The sequence below is a fragment of the Silurus meridionalis genome, chromosome 12 (genome assembly GCF_014805685.1).
Source record: "Silurus meridionalis isolate SWU-2019-XX chromosome 12, ASM1480568v1, whole genome shotgun sequence".
Lineage (NCBI taxonomy): Eukaryota > Metazoa > Chordata > Actinopteri > Siluriformes > Siluridae > Silurus > Silurus meridionalis.
The window spans coordinates 5,438,954-5,461,347 of NC_060895.1; the positions used below are offsets into that span (position 1 = coordinate 5,438,954).

At 37.3% G+C, this 22,394-nt stretch overlaps 1 protein-coding gene across 1 annotated transcript; it reads right to left on the reverse strand.

Moving 5' to 3' along the window:
• Positions 1 to 11,123: 11,123 nt before the first annotated feature.
• Positions 11,124 to 13,432, reverse strand: diabloa (diablo, IAP-binding mitochondrial protein a). Its single transcript, XM_046863666.1, has 6 exons — positions 13,156 to 13,432; positions 12,751 to 12,880; positions 12,486 to 12,611; positions 12,233 to 12,343; positions 11,913 to 12,009; positions 11,124 to 11,827 (listed from the first exon to the last, which is right to left on the reverse strand). The coding sequence occupies exons 1-6, from the start codon at positions 13,281 to 13,283 to the stop codon at positions 11,622 to 11,624; spliced, it is 798 nt and encodes a 265-aa protein (XP_046719622.1). The 5' UTR covers positions 13,284 to 13,432; the 3' UTR covers positions 11,124 to 11,621.
• Between the last annotated feature and the right edge of the window lie 8,962 nt (positions 13,433 to 22,394).

Here is a 22,394-nt window from a genome sequence, read left to right on the forward strand (position 1 = left end):
CAGTGAGTTGGGTGCTGCTAAATAATTGTACTTATCTACACTGCCTCTTGTAACCATAGCAGTGGCACGAGATCTCAGTATGGGCGGGATTATTTCTGCTCAAGCGTTTGGAGCTCACCCTCGTGGCAAAAAAGTATTTAGTCAGCCACCAATTGTGCAAGTTCTCCCACTTAAAAAGATGAGAGGCCTGTAATTTTGATCATAGGTACACTTCAACTATGAGAGACAAAATGAGAAAAAAAATCCAGAAAATCACATTGTCTGATTTTTAAAGAATTTATTTACAAATTATGGCGGAAAATAAGTATTTGGTCACCTACAAAAAAGCAAGATTTCTGGCTCTCACATACCTGTAACTTCTTTGTCCTGCACTTGTTACCTGTATTAATGGCACCTGTTTGAACTCGTTATCAGTATAGAAGACGCCTGTCCACAACCTCAAACAGTCAGACTCCAAACGTCACTATGGCCAAGACCAAAGCTTGTCAAAGGACACCAGAAACAAAATTATAGACCTGCACCAGGCTGGGAAGACTGAATCTGCAATAGATAAGCAGCTTGGTGTGAAGAATTCAACTGTGGAAGCAATTATTAGAAAATGGAAGACATACAAGACCACTGATAATCTCCCTCGATCTGGGGCTCCACGCAAGGTCTCACCACATAGGTTCAAAATAATCACAAGAACGGTGAGCAAAAATCCCAGATCCACACGAGGGGACCTAGTGAATGACCTGCAGAGAGCTGGGACCAAAATAACAAGGGCTACCATCAGTAACACACTACGCTGCCAGGGACTCAAATCCTGCAGTGCCAGACGTGTCCCCCTGCTTAAACCAGTACACGTCCGGGCCCATCTGAAGTTTGCTAGAGAGCATTTGGATGATCCAGAAGAGGACTGGGAGAATGTCATATAGTCAGATGAAACCAAAATAGAACGTCTTGGTAAAAATTTAACTTGTCGTGTTTGGAGGAGAAAGAATGCTGAGTTGCATCCAAAGAACACCATACCTACTGTGAAGCATGGGGGTGGAAACATCTTGCTTTGGGGCTGTTTTTCTGCAAAGGGACCAGGACGACTGATCCGTGTAAAGGAAAGGATAAATGGGGCTATGTATCGTGAGATTTTGAGTGAAAACCTCTTTCCATCAGCAAGGGCATTGAAGATGAAACGTGGCTGGATCTTTTTAGCATGACAATGATCCCAAACACACTGCCCAGGCAACAAAGGAGTGGCTCGTAAGAAGCATTTCATGGTCCTGGAGTGGCCTAGCCAGTCTCCAGATCTCAACCCCATAGAACATCTTTGGAGGGAGTTGAAAATCCGTGTTGCCCAGCGACAGCCCCAAAACATCACTGCTCTAGAGGAGATCTGCATGGAGGAATGGGCCAAACTACCAGCAACAGTGTGTAAAAACCTTGTGTGTAAAAACCTTGAGACTTACAGAAAACGTTTGATCTCTGTCATTGCCAACAGAGGGTATACAACAAAGTATTGAGATGAACTTTTGTTATTGACCAAATACTTATTTTCCACCATAATTTGCAAATAAATTCTTTAAAAATCAGACAATGTGATTTTCTGGATTTTTTTTCTCTTTTTGTCTCTTATAGTTGAAGTGTACCTATGATGAAAAGTACAGGTCTCTCTCATCTTCTTAAGTGGGAGAACTTGCACAATTGGTTAGGACTTATGTTTTGCATCATAGGTAAATATATTCAAGAGGAACCCAGCACAAAGTGGAATGTCTAGAAAACATAAAGATTTGTCTGAGCATTTAACAATGTAGTGTATAGTATTAAATCCAGGTTATAGGAAATTCTTTCTCTTAGTATTCCACTAACTGATTATGGGACTTTAAGTAATACAGTAGGATTTAAGTGAGAATACCGTTAACAAGTTGCATTGCAATGAAGCTTGTAATGTTCAGTGCTGAGTGGAGACCATGGGGAACAATAAAGCACTATACAAACTTCAATCCACTCCTTGTAGTAGATATACACCATCTTTCAAGCATCTGCGATAAGATTGTCCAATAATACAAAAATTGGTAATTTTGGTCATCACTTATCACCATTTAATACAATCAGTCTATTTAATGCATTCCCGAAATCATTAATAGGGAGCTACACCACAAGCCCATGATTAAAAAATCTATAGATTCAAAAATTCTATAAACATTAATATATAAAATATTAGATACCAGCAACACCAGGATACCACTGCCTATATATCATACATGTGACACAATGAAATAAGCGATGGCAAATGCTTTTAATTTGAAAAACATTCTGAAAAAAATCTGAATCTGAAAAAAAAAATACTAAATACTAATAAACTATGCAGCAGAATGTTCTTAATATTTTCTTTAATTGCTTTTATTTTGGTGTTGTTTTGTATGTTAATTTTCAGTAGACTGTTTTGTGATGTTCAGGGTTGATTTTTTTTTCTCCCAAATTTTGATTGCCACCAATGTTGAGATTAATATGTAAACTTTTGATGTCTGTGTGCATTGAAGTTTGCTCAGAATTCTATTCTTTTTAATGTTTAAAACATTAAGTAATAATTGATTGCTGTTGTATCAGTGGTAGAAATGTATTAACCATTGATCACACATTCACAAGAGATTACATTTCCTTTCAGGTATTTATGTAACAACTAATGACAACAACCAAAGCAAAACTAAAATGAATATGTCAAGGTTCAAGAGCCCAACTGAAGCAATCACTGATTGCTATTATGGTGACTTAAAATTCAACAGCTAAAATCTCAATATGACAGATTAAGACACACCGGTTAGTAATAAGTGTAATAAGTAATAAGGTAACAGTAGTAAGTGTATTATAAATTGTAGAAATGGTGAAGTTAATTAAGAGGAGAATAGGAATGACAAGCCAAGCTAGCTAATATTGTAGATTGTAGGTTAGCTAGTTACATTTATCTCAGAAATTGTGGTAAACTTACTAATGTAAAACTACTACAAATTTATACACAAATTACAGAAATACAGACACACCAGTTAGAAATAAGTAAAGCTGGTACTGGTATGTTTGGAGTTATTTAATCATCCTCTGCTGATTTCTCAAGAGATTTATTGTTTTATTTTTAGTTGATTTTTAACTCTTGGTGTTTGTATGCAGCGAATTTAACTAACAAAAGTCTGTCAAGTTGTTGTATGTTTAAAAAATGGATTATTTGTTGTTGCGGAAGGGCTGGCCTGAGTATTCCAGAAACTGCTGAAGAGTAAAAAAAATAGCTGCAAACAAACAGCCACATTCTGCCAGTAACATGCTGGTTTAATTTATTATTTTTTTTATTTTTATTATTAAAACAGTAAAATCTCCTATAAAATAATGTTTTATGAGTAATTCTGTTTTTTTGGAGAAAGTATAAACAGTATACTGTGAATTGCAAAACTTTTGAGACGTAATTACAAATGTTTTGTTTGACCTCACCATTTTGTAGTGGTTGCTTTAGTTGGGCTTGTGATCCGTGACTATTTGCTGTTAGTTTTATGTATTATAACAGTTTTTTTTTTTTGTAAAAGTTAAGTCATATAACTATACACTTTTGAATTGATTTATTTGTTATAATTGGTATTTAAACTTTTATTTTCTGTTAAATCTAATTAGTTTCATAGTGTTTGTGGTAAGTATTACAATTGAACAAAAAAGCTTTGGGGACATTAACGAATATTAAAAGATTTCAAAAACGTTTGGGGGCACATCAAACTTTCATGCCGCAATGCATGTTGGATGCAAGAACAGTATAAAACTCCCAGCATGCATTGCAGAATGAATAAATTATGCAGCTGAATGTGCCTACTATGTGCTTTATTTGCTTGTGCTTTACTGGAGCTATTTTGTGTTTTGTGTTTTGTGTATTGTCTTGCACTGTCTTGTGTTGTCTTTTGCACTGTTTGCACCAGGTTGCACACATGCACTTTATGTGGCGAGGATCTTTCCACTAGTTCTTGGCCCTGTGTTTTTCTGTTTCTGTGACTATTGTTTTATGTTGTTTTATGCAGCACCTGGGTTCTGGAGGAACGTTGTTTAATTTCACTGTGTAGTGCATCAGCTATATATGGTTGAAATGACAATAAAAGCTTCTTGACTTGACTTGACTTGACTTGACTTGACTTGACTTCTCTGCTGAGATCATAAAAGATTTAATGTGTTTTATTTTCAGTTTATTTCATCATTGGCTTTGGTTGTAAGATGTGTTTCTCTGCTCTTGTTTCTCTTTCCTTTAGTGATTCTGCTTTTTCACAGGTCTTCATCACTAACGCTTAATCCTCATTTAATTAGTCAATTCATTATCCCAGAAACTTGTTACTTTAACACTGTAGTGTGTACACATAACACACTCTTCCTGACACAGTTAAACTCTAAATTATTTTTCCTGTTTGTTTTATGTATTTTTAAAAGGTGTGCTAAAATTCCTCACAACAGAGTTTTAGGCAGATTTTTTAATTCTGATTTTTAAAGAGTTATTCTGATTTTCGTTATTACTTTCAGTGCAATTTCAGTTTGAATATTAAATATGTCACAAAGATGTTTGTGAAATTATAGTATTTTTGATTAAAGAGAAGTACAGAAATATGGAAAAGGGATGTAGACGATTTATGTGCAATCCAGGTAGTTTATACTGTATATACTTTGAGTGTGTTTAAGGAAGCTATAACCACACGTTGTCTTTTCTATGTTGGACTGCCCGCTAGTGGTGAGATAAGATGGTGTAGGCAAGTGCCACAATTGGAAAAGAAATGTGGGCTCTTTATGAGGGTTAAACAGCACAAGAGGGGTCACCTCATCTGATATCAGTCTTCATATGTAAAGTCAAGTAATTTATTGCTCTTGGTTGAGAGAATTAAACCCCAACATGGTGTTCTGCTGTTGTAGCTCAGACACCACATGGTTCAAAGTGTGTAATCTCTAATTGCTGTATTTTTTTTTCAACTCCACAATTCTACAGAAAGATTATCTGATCTATCCTCTAGTTCATACCTTGGGTATGTACACAACTCCCAGCATACATTGCAGCATGAATAAACTATGCAGCTGAACATTCTTAATATTTTCTTTAATTTATTTTATTTTGGTGTTGTTTGGTTTGTTGTTCCTTTTCAGAAGAAGAAGTTTTATTTTTTCGATTTTTGATTGTTACCAATGTTAGATTTATATGCTGATTGAGCAAATAACAACACACACAGATATCAACAGAGTTAAGTGCTTGGAACATTTTAAAATACTTAATTGTTGTTGTATCTGTGGTGCAGTTGTATTGCCCATACATCCTACATCAGACTTTAAATAATTCATTTTTAAGGGAACACCTGAAAAAGACTAGAGTCACAAACACAATGTCATCCTTTGTTCTTTTTAGCTTTTCTTGCAACAATGAATGACAGGAACCAAAGAAAAACTAAATTTAAAATGTCAAGGTTCAAGAGCCTAACTTAAGCAATCACTGATTACTATTATGGTGACTTCAAATTCAACAGCTAAAATCTCAAAAGAGCTTTTCTACACAAATGACAGAAATAAAGACATAACGGTTAGTAATTAGTGAAGCTGGTAATGGTATGTTTGGTGTTGTTTAATCATTCTCTTCTGATTCCTCACGAGATTTTATTTTAAGTTGATTTTTGACTTTTGGTGTTCGTATGCAGTGTATTTAACATTATTCTGTCAAATTGCATTAGGACCAATTTTGCTGCCCCAGTAACATTTTTTAATAAATGTATTCATAAAAGAACAAGACAAAACATCTTTGTAAAATGGGTTGAAAGAAATAAGCACGCTCCTCCTTCAGCAGTATTTGTTCTTGCTTTATATTATGGATAAAACCTGCTCTGTATTTTAATTACTTAACCATTAAACTGAGTTGGCCATTTTAACACAGCAATACAAATAGTTTTGAGCAACTTCAACCTTCAACCTATTTGGACCCATCAAGAATCAGCGCATGAAACTCAACGATGACAACAAACAAACTTTCATGCTGCAATGCATGTTGGGTGCAAGAACAGTATAAAACTCCCAGCATGCATTGCAGCATGAATAAATTATGCTGCTGAATGTTTCTACTATGTGCTTTATTTGCTTTTATTATGGTTTGTTGTGACTTATCAGTAGATTTTTTTGGAATGTTCAGAGTTGATCTAGTTTTTATTTTCCATTTTTGTCACTGATGTTGACACTCATCCATTGATTTGATGTCTGTGTGTTTAAGTTCAGCCATAGTTCAAAGCTTTTATTATTGCATGCTGCATGTAGGACTATTTCATAATTAATTGCGGTAGTATCAGCAAAGCGTTTCAAGTGTATTAATAACATATTTTTAATTTAATTAAATACAAAATATAACCCATGTTTTTTTTTTTGGCTTTTCATGCTATTAAATCTATAACACAGCCATTAGGGAGGCACAAGCCAGTGCACTCTTAGTGCCGGTCCCAAGCCCGGATAAATGGGGAGGGTTGCGTTAGGAAGGACATTCAGCGCAAAACAGGAGCCAAATCAAATATGCGGATCACGCTTCAGAATTTCATACCGGATCGGTTGAGGCCCTGGTTACCAATGACCACCACAGGTTGGGCTACTGTTGGCCGAAGGAGGAGAAAGAGAGGAGAAAAAGGTTTATAGAGACAGCAGGTAAAGGAAAAGTGAATAAGAGTGCTGGTTAGGGTTGGTATTTTAAATGTTAGTACTATGCCCGGTAAAGGGAGAGAGGTAGCTGATATGATGGAGAGGAGAAAGGTAGAACATTGGAGGTGGTTTAAACTGTTCTTTCATGGTGGGGATGGAAAGAGAAATGGTGTAGGGGTGATTCTGAAGAAAGAGTACAGTAAGAGTGTAGGGGAGATGAAGAGAGATTCTGATAAAGTGACGAACGTTTAGATGGAAGTTGAAGGGATGATGATAAATGTCATCAGTGCTTATGCTCAACAAGTGGGCTGTGAGATGGAGAAGAAGGAAAAGTTCTGGGGTGAATTAGATGAAGTTGTAGATGGTGTACCTAGGAATGAAAGATTGGTGATTGGGGCAGATTTTAATGGGCATGTAGATAAAGGGAACAGAGGTGATGGTAGGTATGGCTTTAAGGAAAGGAATGTGGAAGGGCAGATAGTGGTAGATTTGATAAAAGGATGGAAATAGCAGTGGTGAACACTTATTTTAAGAAGAAGGAGGACCATAGGGTGACGTATAAGAGTGGAGGAAGGTGCACACAGGTGGGCTTTGTTCTATGTAGGAGATGCAACCTGAAGGAGATTGGAGACTGAAAGGTGTTGGCAGGGGATAGTGTAGCTAGACAGCATCGGATGGTGGTCTGTAGGATGGTTTTGGAGGTAAAGGAGAAGAGGAGAAGTGTGAAGACTGAACGAAGAATAAGATGGTGGAAACTGAAGGAGGAAGACTGTAGTGTGAGATTCTGGGAAGAGGTCAGACAGGGGCTCGGTGGTGGTGAAAGAGGCAGCTAGAAAGGTGCTTGGTGTGACCTGGAAATAGAAAGGAATACAAAGAGACGTGATGGTGGAATGAGGAAGTGCAGGAGAGCATAAGGAGAAAGAGGTTGGCAAAACAGAATTGGGATCGACAGAGTGATGTGAAAAGTAGGCACAAGGAGATGCAGCAGCAGGTAAAGAGGGATGTGACGAAAGCAAAGGAAAAGGCATATGAAGAGCTGTATGAGAAGTTGGACACTAAGGAAGGAGAAAAGGATTTGTACCGGGCATTGGCCAGGCAGAGGGACCGAGCTGGAAAGGATGTGCTGCAAGTTAGAGCAATAAAGGATGGAGATGAAAATGTGTTGACTAGTGAGGAGATTGTAATGAGAAAATGAAGGAATACTTTGAGCAGCTGATGAGAAAGAAAAAGAGAGAGAAGTGGGAAGGTTGGATGGTGTGGAGATGTGAAGCAGAAAGTGGATAGGATTAGTAACGAAGAAGTGAGATCAGCAATTAAGAGGATGAAGAGTGGAAAGTCATTTGGACCAGATGACATACCGGTAGAAGAATGGAGACGTTTAGGAGAGATGGCAGTGGAGTTTTTAACCAGATTGTTTAACAGGATTTTGGAAGGTGAGAGGATTCCTGAGGAATGGAGAAGGAGTGTGCTGGTACCAATCTTTAAGAAGAAGGAGGACCATAGGGTGACGTATAAGAGTGGAGGAAGGTGCACACAGGTGGGCTTTGTTCTATGTAGGAGATGCAACCTGAAGGAGATTGGAGACTGAAAGGTGTTGGCAGGGGATAGTGTAGCTAGACAGCATCGGATGGTGGTCTGTAGGATGGTTTTGGAGGTAAAGGAGAAGAGGAGAAGTGTGAAGACTGAACGAAGAATAAGATGGTGGAAACTGAAGGAGGAAGACTGTAGTGTGAGATTCTGGGAAGAGGTCAGACAGGGGCTCGGTGGTGGTGAAAGAGGCAGCTAGAAAGGTGCTTGGTGTGACCTGGAAATAGAAAGGAATACAAAGAGACGTGATGGTGGAATGAGGAAGTGCAGGAGAGCATAAGGAGAAAGAGGTTGGCAAAACAGAATTGGGATCGACAGAGTGATGTGAAAAGTAGGCACAAGGAGATGCAGCAGCAGGTAAAGAGGGATGTGACGAAAGCAAAGGAAAAGGCATATGAAGAGCTGTATGAGAAGTTGGACACTAAGGAAGGAGAAAAGGATTTGTACCGGGCATTGGCCAGGCAGAGGGACCGAGCTGGAAAGGATGTGCTGCAAGTTAGAGCAATAAAGGATGGAGATGAAAATGTGTTGACTAGTGAGGAGATTGTAATGAGAAAATGAAGGGAATACTTTGAGCAGCTGATGAGAAAGAAAAAAGAGAGAGAGAAGTGGGAAGGTTGGATGGTGTGGAGATGTGAAGCAGAAAGTGGATAGGACTAGTAACGAAGAAGTGAGATCAGCAATTAAGAGGATGAAGAGTGGAAAGTCATTTGGACCAGATGACATACCGGTAGAAGAATGGAGACGTTTAGGAGAGATGGCAGTGGAGTTTTTTAACCAGATTGTTTAACAGGATTTTGGAAGGTGAGAGGATTCCTGAGGAATGGAGAAGGAGTGTGCTGGTACCAATCTTTAAGAATAAGGGAGATGTGCAGACCTGCAGTAACTACAGGGGAATAAGGTTGATCAGTCACACCATGAAGTTATGGGAAAGAGTAGCGGAAGCCAGACTGAGAGAAGAGGTGACTATCTGTGAGCAACAGCATGGTTTCATGTCGAGGAAGAGCACCACAGATGCATTATTTGCTTTGAGCATGTTGATGGAAAGGGAATAGAGAAGGTCAGAAGCATACAACAGGGTGGTATTGTATGAGGAAGTCAGGTGTGTCAGAGAAGTATGTGAGGGTGGTGCAGGGCATGTATGAGGGCAGTGTGACGGCAGTGAAGTGTGCAGTAGGAACGACAGACTGGTTCAAGGTGAAGGTTAGACTGCATCAAGGATCGCTCTGAGCCCTTTCCTGTTTGCAGTGGTGATGGACAGGTTGACGGACGAGGTCAGACAGGAGTCTCTATAGACTATGATGTTTGCGGATTATATTGTGATTTGCGGTGAGAGTAGGGAGCAGGTTTAGAAGAGTCTGGAGAGGTGAAGGTACACGCTGGAGAGAAGGGGAATGAAAGTCAGTAAGACAGAGTACATGTGTGTGAATGAGAGGGAGGGCAGTGGAGTGAGTGGAGAAAAGTGGCAGGAGTGATTTGTGAAAAAAGAATGTCTGCAAGAATGAAAGGAAAAGTTTATAGGACTGTGGTGAGACCTGAGATGTTGTATGGTTTAGAGACAGTGGCATTGAGTAAAAGACAGAAGGTGGAGCTGGAGGTAGCAGAGCTGAAGATGTTGAGGTTTTCGTTGAGAGTAACGAGGATGGACAGGATTAGAAATGAGTTTATTAAAGGGACAGGGCATGTAGGACATTTTGGAGACAAGGTGAGGGAGGCGAAATTGAGATGGTTTGGACATGTGCAGAGGAGGGACATGAGGTATATCGGTAGGAGAATGCTGAGGATGGAGCCACCAGGAAGGAGGAAAAGAGAAAGGCCAAGGAGGCGGTTTATGGATGTGGTGAAGGAAGACATGCAGGTAGTTGGGGTGAAAGAGGCAGATGTAGAGGACAGAGTAGTGTGGAAATTGATGATCCGCCTAATGGGAGAAGCTTAAAGAAGATCATTAAATAACAGTATGTTGATAATGCCATTACTGTATATGAAAATCAGTTAAATTAACAGCCACAACAGCTAAAGACTTTGAGGTTATAGCAGTGCTTTTCCTATAATTTCATACAATTCATTCGTGAAATGTAATTTTTTTCCACATAAGTCCACATTTTGTTATAGTAAAAAAACCAAAACAAAAATAGTTAGAAAGAAAACAGACTGAAACTGTTGCCAAAATATGTAACACTGTTGTCTTAATGTTGACTTTATATTGACAGATCTTAATAGACCTTTACCTGGATATGTAACAGACACGAACATAACATTTACAACCCACAAAACATATTGGACTCACTGACAGTCTGATCACATTTTCGTTCTTAAGCTCATAAATACAAGACAAGCCATGTCTTCATGAACCTTACTTTTTGCACAGTGGCACTGTCATTCAAAAACAGGTTTGCAAATTTTAGTTTGAAAAAAGGGAAACAGTGCCATGGTTTACAAAGACACCGTACACAATCCACCTTCTTTTTTTTGGGAGAAACTGCAGAAACCATCGAAAAGCTACAATTGTTAAAACAGGTTTTTGTAAAATTTTCTCCCATTAACTGAATTTTGATGTTTGGTGTACCATATTAAAGGTAGAAGTCCAGCTATCAAATTCCTAGATCTGGTAAGCACTGACACTGGTCAAGGTTATGGTGAATCTGGTGACCATCACTAGGAACAAGGAAGGAAAACCTCATGGATGGGATGACAATTCATTACATAACCAACCTCATTTGTTCGTTCTTTATAATATAATTAAAAGTATGCTATGTATTCAAATTATTTAAACTGAGTTTGCATTTAAACACAGCAACACAAATAAGATAAGCAAATTCAACCTTCTTTGCAGCAGATGGTACTATATGTCTATTCACTAAAATATGACTCAATAATACAGTTGGTGCATTTATAAAAAAATAAGTTTTTATTTACATAAAATAAAGCAGCAATACGTACATTTTCGAAAGAATCGCAGATTAGTGTACATCATCCGGTCAATTTGATGGCTTCCATTTGAGAAATATGTAAGATGTAATTATAAGCTATGACATGCATTTCTTTTCCAAAAACAATATAGATATTATAGCACCACTTTTAACAAGATGACAGCAAAGCATGGTAGGAAGATATTAAAATGAATACCCATAATGCAACTTATGCATTAACAAAATTAGTCTGTAATTCAATGCCTTGAAATTATATTCCAATCCATTTCATATTCTAACCCAAAACAAATATAAATAATAATAAATCGCTGGTTCTCAGCTGTACTATATTTTCACAGCTGAAAGGCTCTGTGCTTGCACTGATGCTAGACAATAACTTAAATCAGTTGTTCACCAAAAAAAAAAAAAAAAACAATAATAATAATCATTATTTCTCAATCATTATGTGCTTTCTCAGTCCTCACGGAGGTACGCCTCTGGAACATCCTCCAGATCCTGTATGTTGATGCTTGATGCATACTCAGCCATTCTCTGAATCTCTTCGGCTTTCATTTCAGCCAGACTCTTCTGTGCTGCCAGCTGCAGTTTTCTCATTTCCTCTACCTTAGACTGTGCTGCTTCCACACTGCTCTTTAATGCATTGGATGCATGTTCTGCTCCTGAAATAAAATCATATAATAGTTGATTTAAACCATAACAATTAATGGGCAAGTCATTCAACCCCACATATGAACAAACGCATACCTGCATTGTAGGCAGCCTCTGCTGACATTTCACAGAGGCTGATAGCATTCATCCAGTTTGATTCAAAGCGTTTACAGTCATCCAGCCTGTCTCCAACCTGAAAAAAGAGAAACAGTGCTTGCTTTAAAAGCTTTTTCGTAAATCTGTGCATCAGTAAAAATTAAAGCATATTCTTTTTTGCTGCTGTTTGACTGTACATCACAGAATGATCCTTTACACTGAATTCCAAAGATCCGTTTTTTGTTATTTGTGCTAAAGAAACAAGTTATTTTATACCCTAATTAATAATAACACAATTATTAATTATTAACAAGAATTACCTCCACTCGTTGGCCAATGAGCACTTGCCAAATGCTGTCTTCCTCAGCAGGAGTGAGTTTTCCAATTGATGCCAAATAGCGCTTTTGTAGAGCGATGAGGGTGTGCAAAGCCTGGGAACAGGAGGAGATAACATTATTCACTATATATATATGTAGCTTGAAGTATCTCAATATCAGAAATCCAAGATTCCATTATGAGACAGCCAAAAACAACAAAGACACAATGGATGAGCCATTAAACACCAGCACACACCTTCGTATAAAGTGTGAGGGCATCTACAAGAGCCATGGTGGTTTGGGAAAGGTAGGTATTGGCGCTGTCTGTGACCAAGCAGGATGCCCGTCGAATCAAAGACTCATGCGAGAGGTTTTCTGCCTGCTGTAATAAAACCAACAACATAATGTGTATTGCCCTCAAAAGTCTTAGGAACACAATGAAAACAAGTTCATTCCACGTCTACTACAACAGCCGAGAAGAGATGGATTTGGAATTTAGACATTGTATAGTGACAGTATACCTGTAGGAAGGGAACAGTGGACAGTCCACTGCACACACTGAAGGACATAACGTTTGCCTGCATCATTTCTGAGAGGCGCAGAAGCCGCAGTACTGGTTTTCTGTTCATGAAAATCCCACTGGCTGTGGCTCTAGGAGTTAAAAGTTTACAATTCAACTTAATGTTCAAAAAATGGCCGATAACTCTACAAAACAACAGACTAGACAATAAAACAGTTACCGCCTATAGTCAAACCCCCATAACTTCGTATGTCCTATTACAGTAGTGTGCTGGTTTACATACTACAGTACGGCTATGATGTACAGTATACACGCACTGCACAAATCCGGCACATCATACAAATCCTCTGCGTTCGTCCACAAGTATAACATTCATTAAATACATCGTTTTATATACAGTATATACCTGACTAAATGAAAACACGCTGCAGCTTGACGGATGGCAGCCATGTTGGCTCGCGTCAGCAGGAAGTTGGTCCGGCTCTGAAAAAATCCCCTCGACACGCACAAACCGCAGTGTCCCAAAGCCTGCATTTCCGCGATTATAGCTGGTGATCCAAATCGATATAAATGCAGCCTATAAATATTTTATTTTGAATATTTTATCCCAAGCAGTAATTAAAGAAAGACTGAAACCTTTCGCTGTCTCCAGCTGAATCTGACAATGCAGGGGCTCGCGCATTTTATACGCCATGACCGATGCAGTTTATTGACCAAAGCAGTGTCCTATCAGAAATAATAAAGTTCAAGGAGAGACGTGCCGTGACGCACAGCCCCCACGAGCCCCCACAGCGCGTCAGCACAAACGCTGACCACCTCGGATTATTGTAAACACGCAGGGCCAAAGGCTGATCAACAAGTACCAAAAGAAAAAAAATCAACAGCAGGTCAGAACAAATGACAACAAAGATACGTGCAAATAATTCAAGGTAAAAAAAAAAAAAGTACAGGCACGATTGTAATCTCGTTTAGAAGTTATAAACATGTATACAATTTATAATTATTTAAAATGATCTGTTGTACTTGAATCATCATTTTTTTTTTATAATGCACTATAAAATAGTTTGACAAAAACAGTTTTGATCACGTTATATTCAGGTGAACAGGCTTGCAATGATCTTTGCAGAATAAAAACAGGCAAGGAGATACTCATGATACTTAAAGGGAAGTGATTTGAACCTCTAAAAAAGAACTAAATAAAAATCTAAGGAGTAAAATGTTTTCAGTTTCAATATTACTTATAAATAAATATCGCAAAAATAATACTTCGGTATAGTAAAAAAAAAAAATAATCCAGTTAGTTACCCACATGACTCAGGGAGTAGAATAGTTTTATTTATTTGTCACATATACATTACAGCACAGTGAAAATTTGTTCTTTGCATATCCCAGCTTGCTCAGAAGCTGGGGTCAGAGCGCAGGGTCTGCCATGATATGGCCCCCCTGGAGCACAGAGGGTTAAGGGCCTTGCTCAAGGGCCCAAGAGTGGCCAGTCTATGATCTAGTTCTCGTTACAGTGTATGACATTGTATAATGCGTCTGTATTTTTACTTTTACTATACCATATATTGTATTAGAATTTAATTGTGTCAGTATTACCAGTGTTGGGCAATAACGCGTTACTGTAACGCAGTTACTTTTGACAGTAACTAATACTGTAACGCATTACTTTTTAAATAAAGTAACTCCGTTACCGTATGGTGCGTTACCCGTTACTTTTTTAAATGAATTAATTTGGGCTGAAGTGTAGCCTACAGTCTGACCTGTTTACAGCAGAGACGAATTGTAGGATTGGTGGATGAACCACTGTAAACACGAAGAAGACGCACTGCGGGCGTGTCTCCGTTTATTCAGGTCTGTGCGGCAGTAATGGTGAGTCGAGGCGAGAGCAAGACGAGTTTCTCAAAGTGGAAATATGCTCATTATTTCACTTTAGTGAAAGAGTATAAAGACAAAAACCTTTAAGTCAAATGTAAGCTGTGTCTTTCTGGTTCGAAGCTCGTATCTACTGCGATAAACAGCAACTCCAATCTGTTGAAGCTCCTCCAGAAACTCCATGCCTCGACGAAGCTAGAAGCTAGAAGCTAACCCGGTGTTCTGTTCTACATTGTTGATAGTTTTCATACTTAAGCTGTGAAAGGAACATTTTTAAGAGCTCAACACAACAGCTTTTATGATGCAGAAGCCACTTTAGTTTTTGATTGTGAATATATTATTCAGCTTGTTTTGTTATTTATTTCAGAAATCCTTGTGATATATTCAGTTAGTGCAGGTCTGACTTAAATAAAATAGTGTTTAAAAATGACTGTTTTTAAGTCAGTTTTGTGTTTGTATAGGACATAACGCATAAAAGGGCATTAATGGGAACATTAAAGAACGTTCTTTAAAAAAGTAACTAAAAAGTTAATTTTAACAGTAACGCATTACTTTTTGGTGTAAGTAACCAACAAAGAGTTACTTTTTGAATGAAGTAACTGTAACTAGTTACTATTTTTTAGTAACTACACAACACTGGTTATTACTAATAGGTTTGCTTAGTATTGGGTTATTATGCATAATGCATAATCACTAGGCATGTCTGGAAAGAATTGCTTAACCATTTCTTTTTTACCTGTAGTACAAAATGTTCGCTCACTTCTTATGTGCGTCAATCTGTTGGATAGAAATTAGAGCTTCAAAACCTATTGTGGAAATGACATTACTTTGTCATCTTGGTGGGTGGGAGCTCAGTGGTTAAGGTGCTGGGTTACTAATTGGAAGGTCGGGGTATCACCAAGCTGCCACTCTTATGCCCCTGAGCAAGGGCCTTAAGTCTCTGTGCTCCAGGGGTATCATGGCTGACCCTGCACTCTGACCCCAGGTTCTGAACAATCTGGGATATGCGAACAAAAGCATTTCACTGTGTAATGTATATGTGACAAATAAAAGGCTATTCTATCTGGGACATGTAACTCAATAAGTGGTAGGCCTACTTTTAACATAAGCCTTTTCATTAGCTCAAATACTATCTTTGTCTGATAATATCTGTCATTATCAATCATTTCTAAGTGATTGAGTGGCTCAGCGGTCATTCGCATTGAAGAATAAGCAAAGTCAACAAGTCATTTTCTGTACTCTGTACTCTCTCATGCCTTTGTATTTCTGTTATAAACATTTCCTTTTGTTAACAGCAGACAGTCACTTCTGCTCTAATGCTGCTAGAATTTCTGTGGCTGGTATAAAGTACACAGTATCCTGTTTGCAGAAAAAAATAAAGGGTTTAAAAGTAAATAAATAAAGTTATTTTTATGTATATGAAGGGTATAACAATATTAGAAAAGCAAACCCTCCTAACTGAACTCTCAGAACAGCCCCAGTGGCACAAATTCCAAGTTGTTTGATTAATTCTCTTGAGATTCTGGATCATCTCAACACGATTGCTTTACAACTTTGATGCAGATTCGTCAACTGTACATTCATGCTGCATGCTGCAAAGCTTTGCATATTTATGAGTTATGAGATGCTTTTCTTCTCACCACAGTAGTGAACATATCCTCTGTGTTAGCTTGAAACAGTTTCATCATTTTTCTCTGAGCTCTTGCATTAATGAGATGTTCCCCCTTGCAAAACTGATACTCACTGGGCTCTTTTTGTTTTTTTGTGCAACATTGTCTGTAAATTGCAGTGGTCAAACCCACCCGGATTACATTTTTTCAACATCCTGAAGTTTTCCCCGTTAACTGCAGGTCTTTACCTGGATCTGCTTCATTCTACTGGCATATTTATTAGCTACTGCCATTTGATCAGCTAATAGTATCATTGCATGTAAGTGTAGTGTTTGATTTACATTCACCTCACACAGTACTGTATATGTAAGTATACAGTAGGTTTACTAGTCGGCGCTATACTTGGTTTTTGTCTTTTGTCTTGTCTTGTCTGTCTGCACTCTGTCTGTCTGTACTGTTCTTTTGTTTGCACTGTTTGCACCAGGCTGCACTCGATGCACTTTATGTTGTTTTGTTGTTTTTGTGTAGCACCAGGGTTCCGGAGGAACGTTGTTTCGTTTTTTACTGTGTACTGTGTACCACTGTGTATAGTAAAAATGACAATAAAAGCCACTTGACTTGACTTGACTTGACTTGTAGGTGTACAGGTGTTCCAAATATACTCAGTTACTGGCCAGTAAGTGTATGTTTAACCACTTTACATTTCATCAATAGATAAGTATGTTCCCTGTACATTGTTGTTCTCATCCGGATGAGTAGTGAGATTTTATTATCTTTGAAAACAGAACACACACACACACACACACACACACACGCACACACACACATGTGCACACACACACACGTGCACACACACAAACAAAACAAACATGATTGTGCAATAAAGCAGAGTTCAATTAATTATTAAAGGTAGATATTTACAGTGTGGACCAAAAGTCTACCTTTTTTTTTAGCTAAATGTCTTTTCTCATGCATAATTTTTATTATGTAGAATAGTCAGTGTTCTAATGCCTTTTTTGGACAATAATCTTATAATTTAACTGAATTTTATCAATTCATATTTTTGTTGTTTGCACTACTAGTTGAACATTTCATTGTAACTGTACTTCTACAATAATAGTGAAAATAAAGTCCTCACCTTTCCTAACCTGTACAGTATATTCTCTGAGACTGTAAGAAGAACGTATTTCAATCGTTTTCGTAGATGGATTGGGACACTGGCTCATTTTACATGAAGCCTGGCAAGCACATCATAGACGACATTGCTGCCAGACTGGTGAAACAAAACTGAAAAAAAAAAAAACACGTACAAAACAAAAAAATTGTTAATAATTTAAATTTACACAATGTATTGAAAAAAGCTTTTTGGACACATTGTATAATTTCACTGTTCAGAATTATTTTATTATAAAGTTTATTATATACACACTTGACAAAAGTCTTCCAATAGATGCTCTGATTCTGTCAGGGAAGACTGGTTTCACTAAAACTTGAAATTTGGTTTTATTTTGTGTGTTTATATATATATTTCCACACATAACATTTCAGCAAAAAAACATTGCATGGCAGTATGCATTGTATTGCAAATGTCTATGTTCATTAAAAAAATATTCAATATTATCATTCTTTTTAATTATTGATTCAACAACTGCACTGTTTGAACACCAGAGGTCCCCATTTGCATCCCATACAGTTAAATTGTGTGCGAGCCTGTGGTCCTGTTATCACATTTATTCATAAAAAATCTGTGCCATTACCTTTCATTAAATTGTCTGAAGTAATTAGCTCCAGATTACAACAACTAATGCACATGGTTAAGGTTTTAACATTTATGAAATAGTTTTTCAGGATTTTGGTAAACTTTGGAGTTTTACGTACGCCGTCAAAATCTCAGCATGCCAGTTTTGTTTTAGATTCTTATCATATATCAGCAAACATTTATAATCTTTTTTAGAAAAGTCTTCTTTGTAAGACATTAGACAGAAGATAAAATCTATACAACCCTGATACAATTTCAGGTTTTTATAATTTAAAAAATCTATTTATATTTAAATAAATCTCATCAACTAGTTTTTAGTTCCTATACATCCCTAACATAGTCTTTGACTGTTAACTGCAGACTTATGTAAAGGCTGAGGAAAGTCCAGCTCCCACTACCCATCCTCTGATTGAAAATCAGTTGGGTCTGTCTTCTCTTCATCGTGAATATTTTTAGCATACACTGCATTTGCAAAGCCACCAACATTGAGGAGGACTACAAACACCTCTCACACACTCTTCATCTTCTGCTGTCTTGCAAAAGGTACCTTAATGCCCTCATGCTTACACAATGTAACAATTTCTTCCAACAAGCATCACACTCCACAATACCCTAATACTGGACTTACATGTCATTTTTTTGGTCTTTTTATTTTTTGGTTGGTTTGTATAATTCTGCATAGTTTTATGTAGCACCTTCTGCTGAAAGAATGTTGTATTGTACTGTATCTCATTAACTGACACTCAGTGCTCCATCATAAGAAAGTGAAAGCAGATTTCTATAAATGTCTCCAAATTTTTTTTTAAATAATAAAAAAACAAATCTAAAATATCACGTGTGTATGAGTTTTCAGAACCATTGCAACAACTTAAAAATGAGCTCATGTGCCTCCTAATTCTCTTGATCATTGCTGAGATGTTTCTACACCTTGATTAGAGTTTACCTGTGGAATATGCTATTGATTGGACATGATTGATTAGAAGGCACACACCATTCTATAGAAGGCCACAAAGCTGACAATGCATATCAGAGCAAAAAACAAGATGGAAAAAGATTCTCTGGAATGAAGAAACCAAGATTGAACTGTTTGGCCTAATTTCTACACATTATGTCGTGTGGAAATCATACACTGCTCATTGCCTGCCTAAAACCATTCCAAAAGTGAAGCATGATGGTGGCAGCATGGAGTGTTTTTCTGCAGCAGGAACATGGCAACTCGTCAGGTTTCAGGAAAAGCTGAATGGAGCAAACTACAGAGACATCAATAAAAACAACCCTAAACACACAGCCAGGACAACACAGAGTGGCTTAGGGACAATTTTTAAATGTCCTAGAGTGGCTAATCAGAGCCCTGACTTGACCCATATTGAACATTTCTGGAGAGACATGAAACTGGTTGTTCAACGATGGTCCCCATTAAATCTGACCCAGCTTGAGAGGATTTGCCATGAAGAATGGCAGAAAATCCCCCAATCCAGTTATGAAAAGCTTGTTGCATAATACCCAAAAAGGTTTTGAGGGTGTAATTGTTGCCTTAGGTGCTTTAGCTAAGTACTGACTAAAGTGTCTGAATATGTACATGTGATATTTCAGTTTAAATAAATAAATAAGTTACAGACATTTCTAGAATTCAGTTTTCAGGGTACTAAGTGTAGTGTTGCTTGAGATCTCTGTCAATAGTATATACTGTGTGTATATATATATATATATATATATATATATATATATATACATTTACATTTACATTTACATTTGCGGCATTTAGCAGACGTCCTTATCCAGTGCGACGTACAAAAGTGCTAATGAGTAATGAATAAATCTACACTGGTACGCAAGATTACAAACATAATATAAATATAACTCAAATTCTACAAACTTGGAAAGTGCTAATTTAAGTGTTTCAGGAAGAGGTAGGTTTTCAGTCGTCGCTTGAAGATAGTCAGGGACTCCGCTGTACGGACATTCCACCACCTTGGTGCCAGAACAGAGAAGAGCCTTGAAGTGTCCTTACCTCTCATTCTGAGAGAAGGTGGTACCAGTCGAGCAGTGCTGAAGGATCTCAGACAGCGTGGTGCAGTGAGAGATGAAGAGGTCACTGAGGTAAGATGGTGCTGGTCCATTTTTGGCCTTGTAGGCAAGCATCAGTGTTTTGAATCTGATACATGCAGCTACTGGAAGCCAGTGAAGGGAGCGCAGCAGTGGTGTGGTGTGGGAGAACTTGGGCTGATTGAACACAAGTCGTGCAGCTGCGTTTTAGATCATTTGCAGTGGACAGTAGACGGATAGCGTTCAGGGGAAGACCTGCCAGCAGAAAGTTGCAGTAGTCAAGAGACTGAACAAGCACCTGGGCAGCCTGTGTGGACAGAAATGGTCGAATATATATATATATATATATATATATATATATATATATATATATATATATATATATATATATATAATAGCTACAAATATCAATCTGGTTTGGCACAAAGCCTACAAATGCCAGTTAGACAGCTAAAGAGGAATAAAAATATAACACAAAAATGATCTAAAGCACAAAATTCAATTAAGGAATGGATCAGAACAAGATGAAAATAATTACACATGGTAGAGTCAAAGTCCAGACCTAAATACATTCAAAATTTTCTAAATGACTAAAAGAGGATTTGGAGTATTTTTGCAAAGAAGAGTCGAATAAACCTGCCAAATAAAGTAATTAAGTTGATAAACTTCTATTTAAAAAGGGTACTAAAAAGAGCTACAATAAATGTGAAAAAGTGCTTTAACAAAGTATCAGAGTATCAAAGTATAGTGCTGTTTACACAACCAGGTTATTTGAAAATATTTCTTTTTCATTTTATTTCTAACCTTATGGTTTTTGCACATCTTTAACACTTATCCTTTACTCGGTGGTCCTGGACTCTTTATTATTAAATGTTGTTTTACACTAGCATTAGTTTCTGTTCATATCTGACACCTCTTATAAAAGACAAATATATTTAAAGGAGTAAAAATAAACACAAACACATCTTATTTTTTTATTTGTGTATGACTATTAAAAATTAGGCAAATTTGTTTAAAAAATATAAAAATACATTTAGTATTTAGTACATTTATGGGTTGTTTGCAAGGGTTAGCCAGTCACCGCTGACCCTAATTAACCTATACGTTTGCTCTTTATCAAAACTCTTTATGAAAATACACAAAAGTTTGTTACCTTTGCTGCTTATTAACTACACAAACTATATATAAAATGCATGAGAAAATATAGTATAATGTACTCAAGAAACCAATGACATTGATATATATATATATATATATATATATATATATATATATATATATATATATATATATATATATATATATATATATATAATTGTTTGATCATTCATTCATTCATTAAACCTTTTTACTGGTCATAGTGAAAGCATATCCCAGAAACACTAGACATGAGGCTAGAATACATCATGTATGGTTCACCACTACAACACAGGTCATCCTGTGGCCATGCTATTTAGAGTATACTTGCATTACATAGACAATGAGTTCTTTATATTTTTTTTATTTTATATTTATTATTTCACAGGTTTTTATATGTATTTTTCCTTTTTTGTTTTATTAGCAGCGTTTAATAAAAAAAAAAAAAATTCTATATTGCTAATCTCTATGAAAATAGAGATTATTGAGATTATTGGTTTTCCAACCAGCTGCTTTCCTAAAAACTTTCTTTCAGCTTCTACCATTAGGGGTCGCCACAGCAGATCATCCGCATGTTTGATCTGGCACGTTTTTACGCTGGATGCCCTTCCCTAACGCAACCCTCCCCATTTATCCGGGCTTGGGACCGGCACTAAGAGGGCACTGGCTTGTGCAACCCTAATGGCTGGGGTTGGTTCCCTGACCGGGGATCGAACCCGGGCCGCAGCAGTGAGCGCGCTGCATCCTAACCACTAGACCAGCTGCTTTCCTAAACAATAGGTGAAAGATTTAGTTGAACAAATCGTTTTAGATTTCAGATTTCAACTAATTATATAATGCTCCATAAATAGAATTGCAGGATTTTAGGTGTAACACCACGATCCAAATGGTCTACACATGCACTAAACATACAAAAATTATGCAAACACATGCTCATCAATCATTGGTTTGGGTACTGTTTTCTGGTTGGCTGGAAGCCTGGTTGCAAGAATTCCAGAGTTTTCATTAAATCAGGCACTGATACTGTATAAAGAGATAAAACCCAGTGCACGTGGCTATTAACTAATTGTATTTTTGATAAAACCCAAGTCACAGCTCTACAAAGACAAATATTGTGGCTCACACTCTTTGAGAGAAAAAAAAGTGTTCTTTATTTGTGATCCTGGAGGGATCCTTTTCACCATAGAAAAGCTTTGAAGGTAGGACATTTGGAGTGAG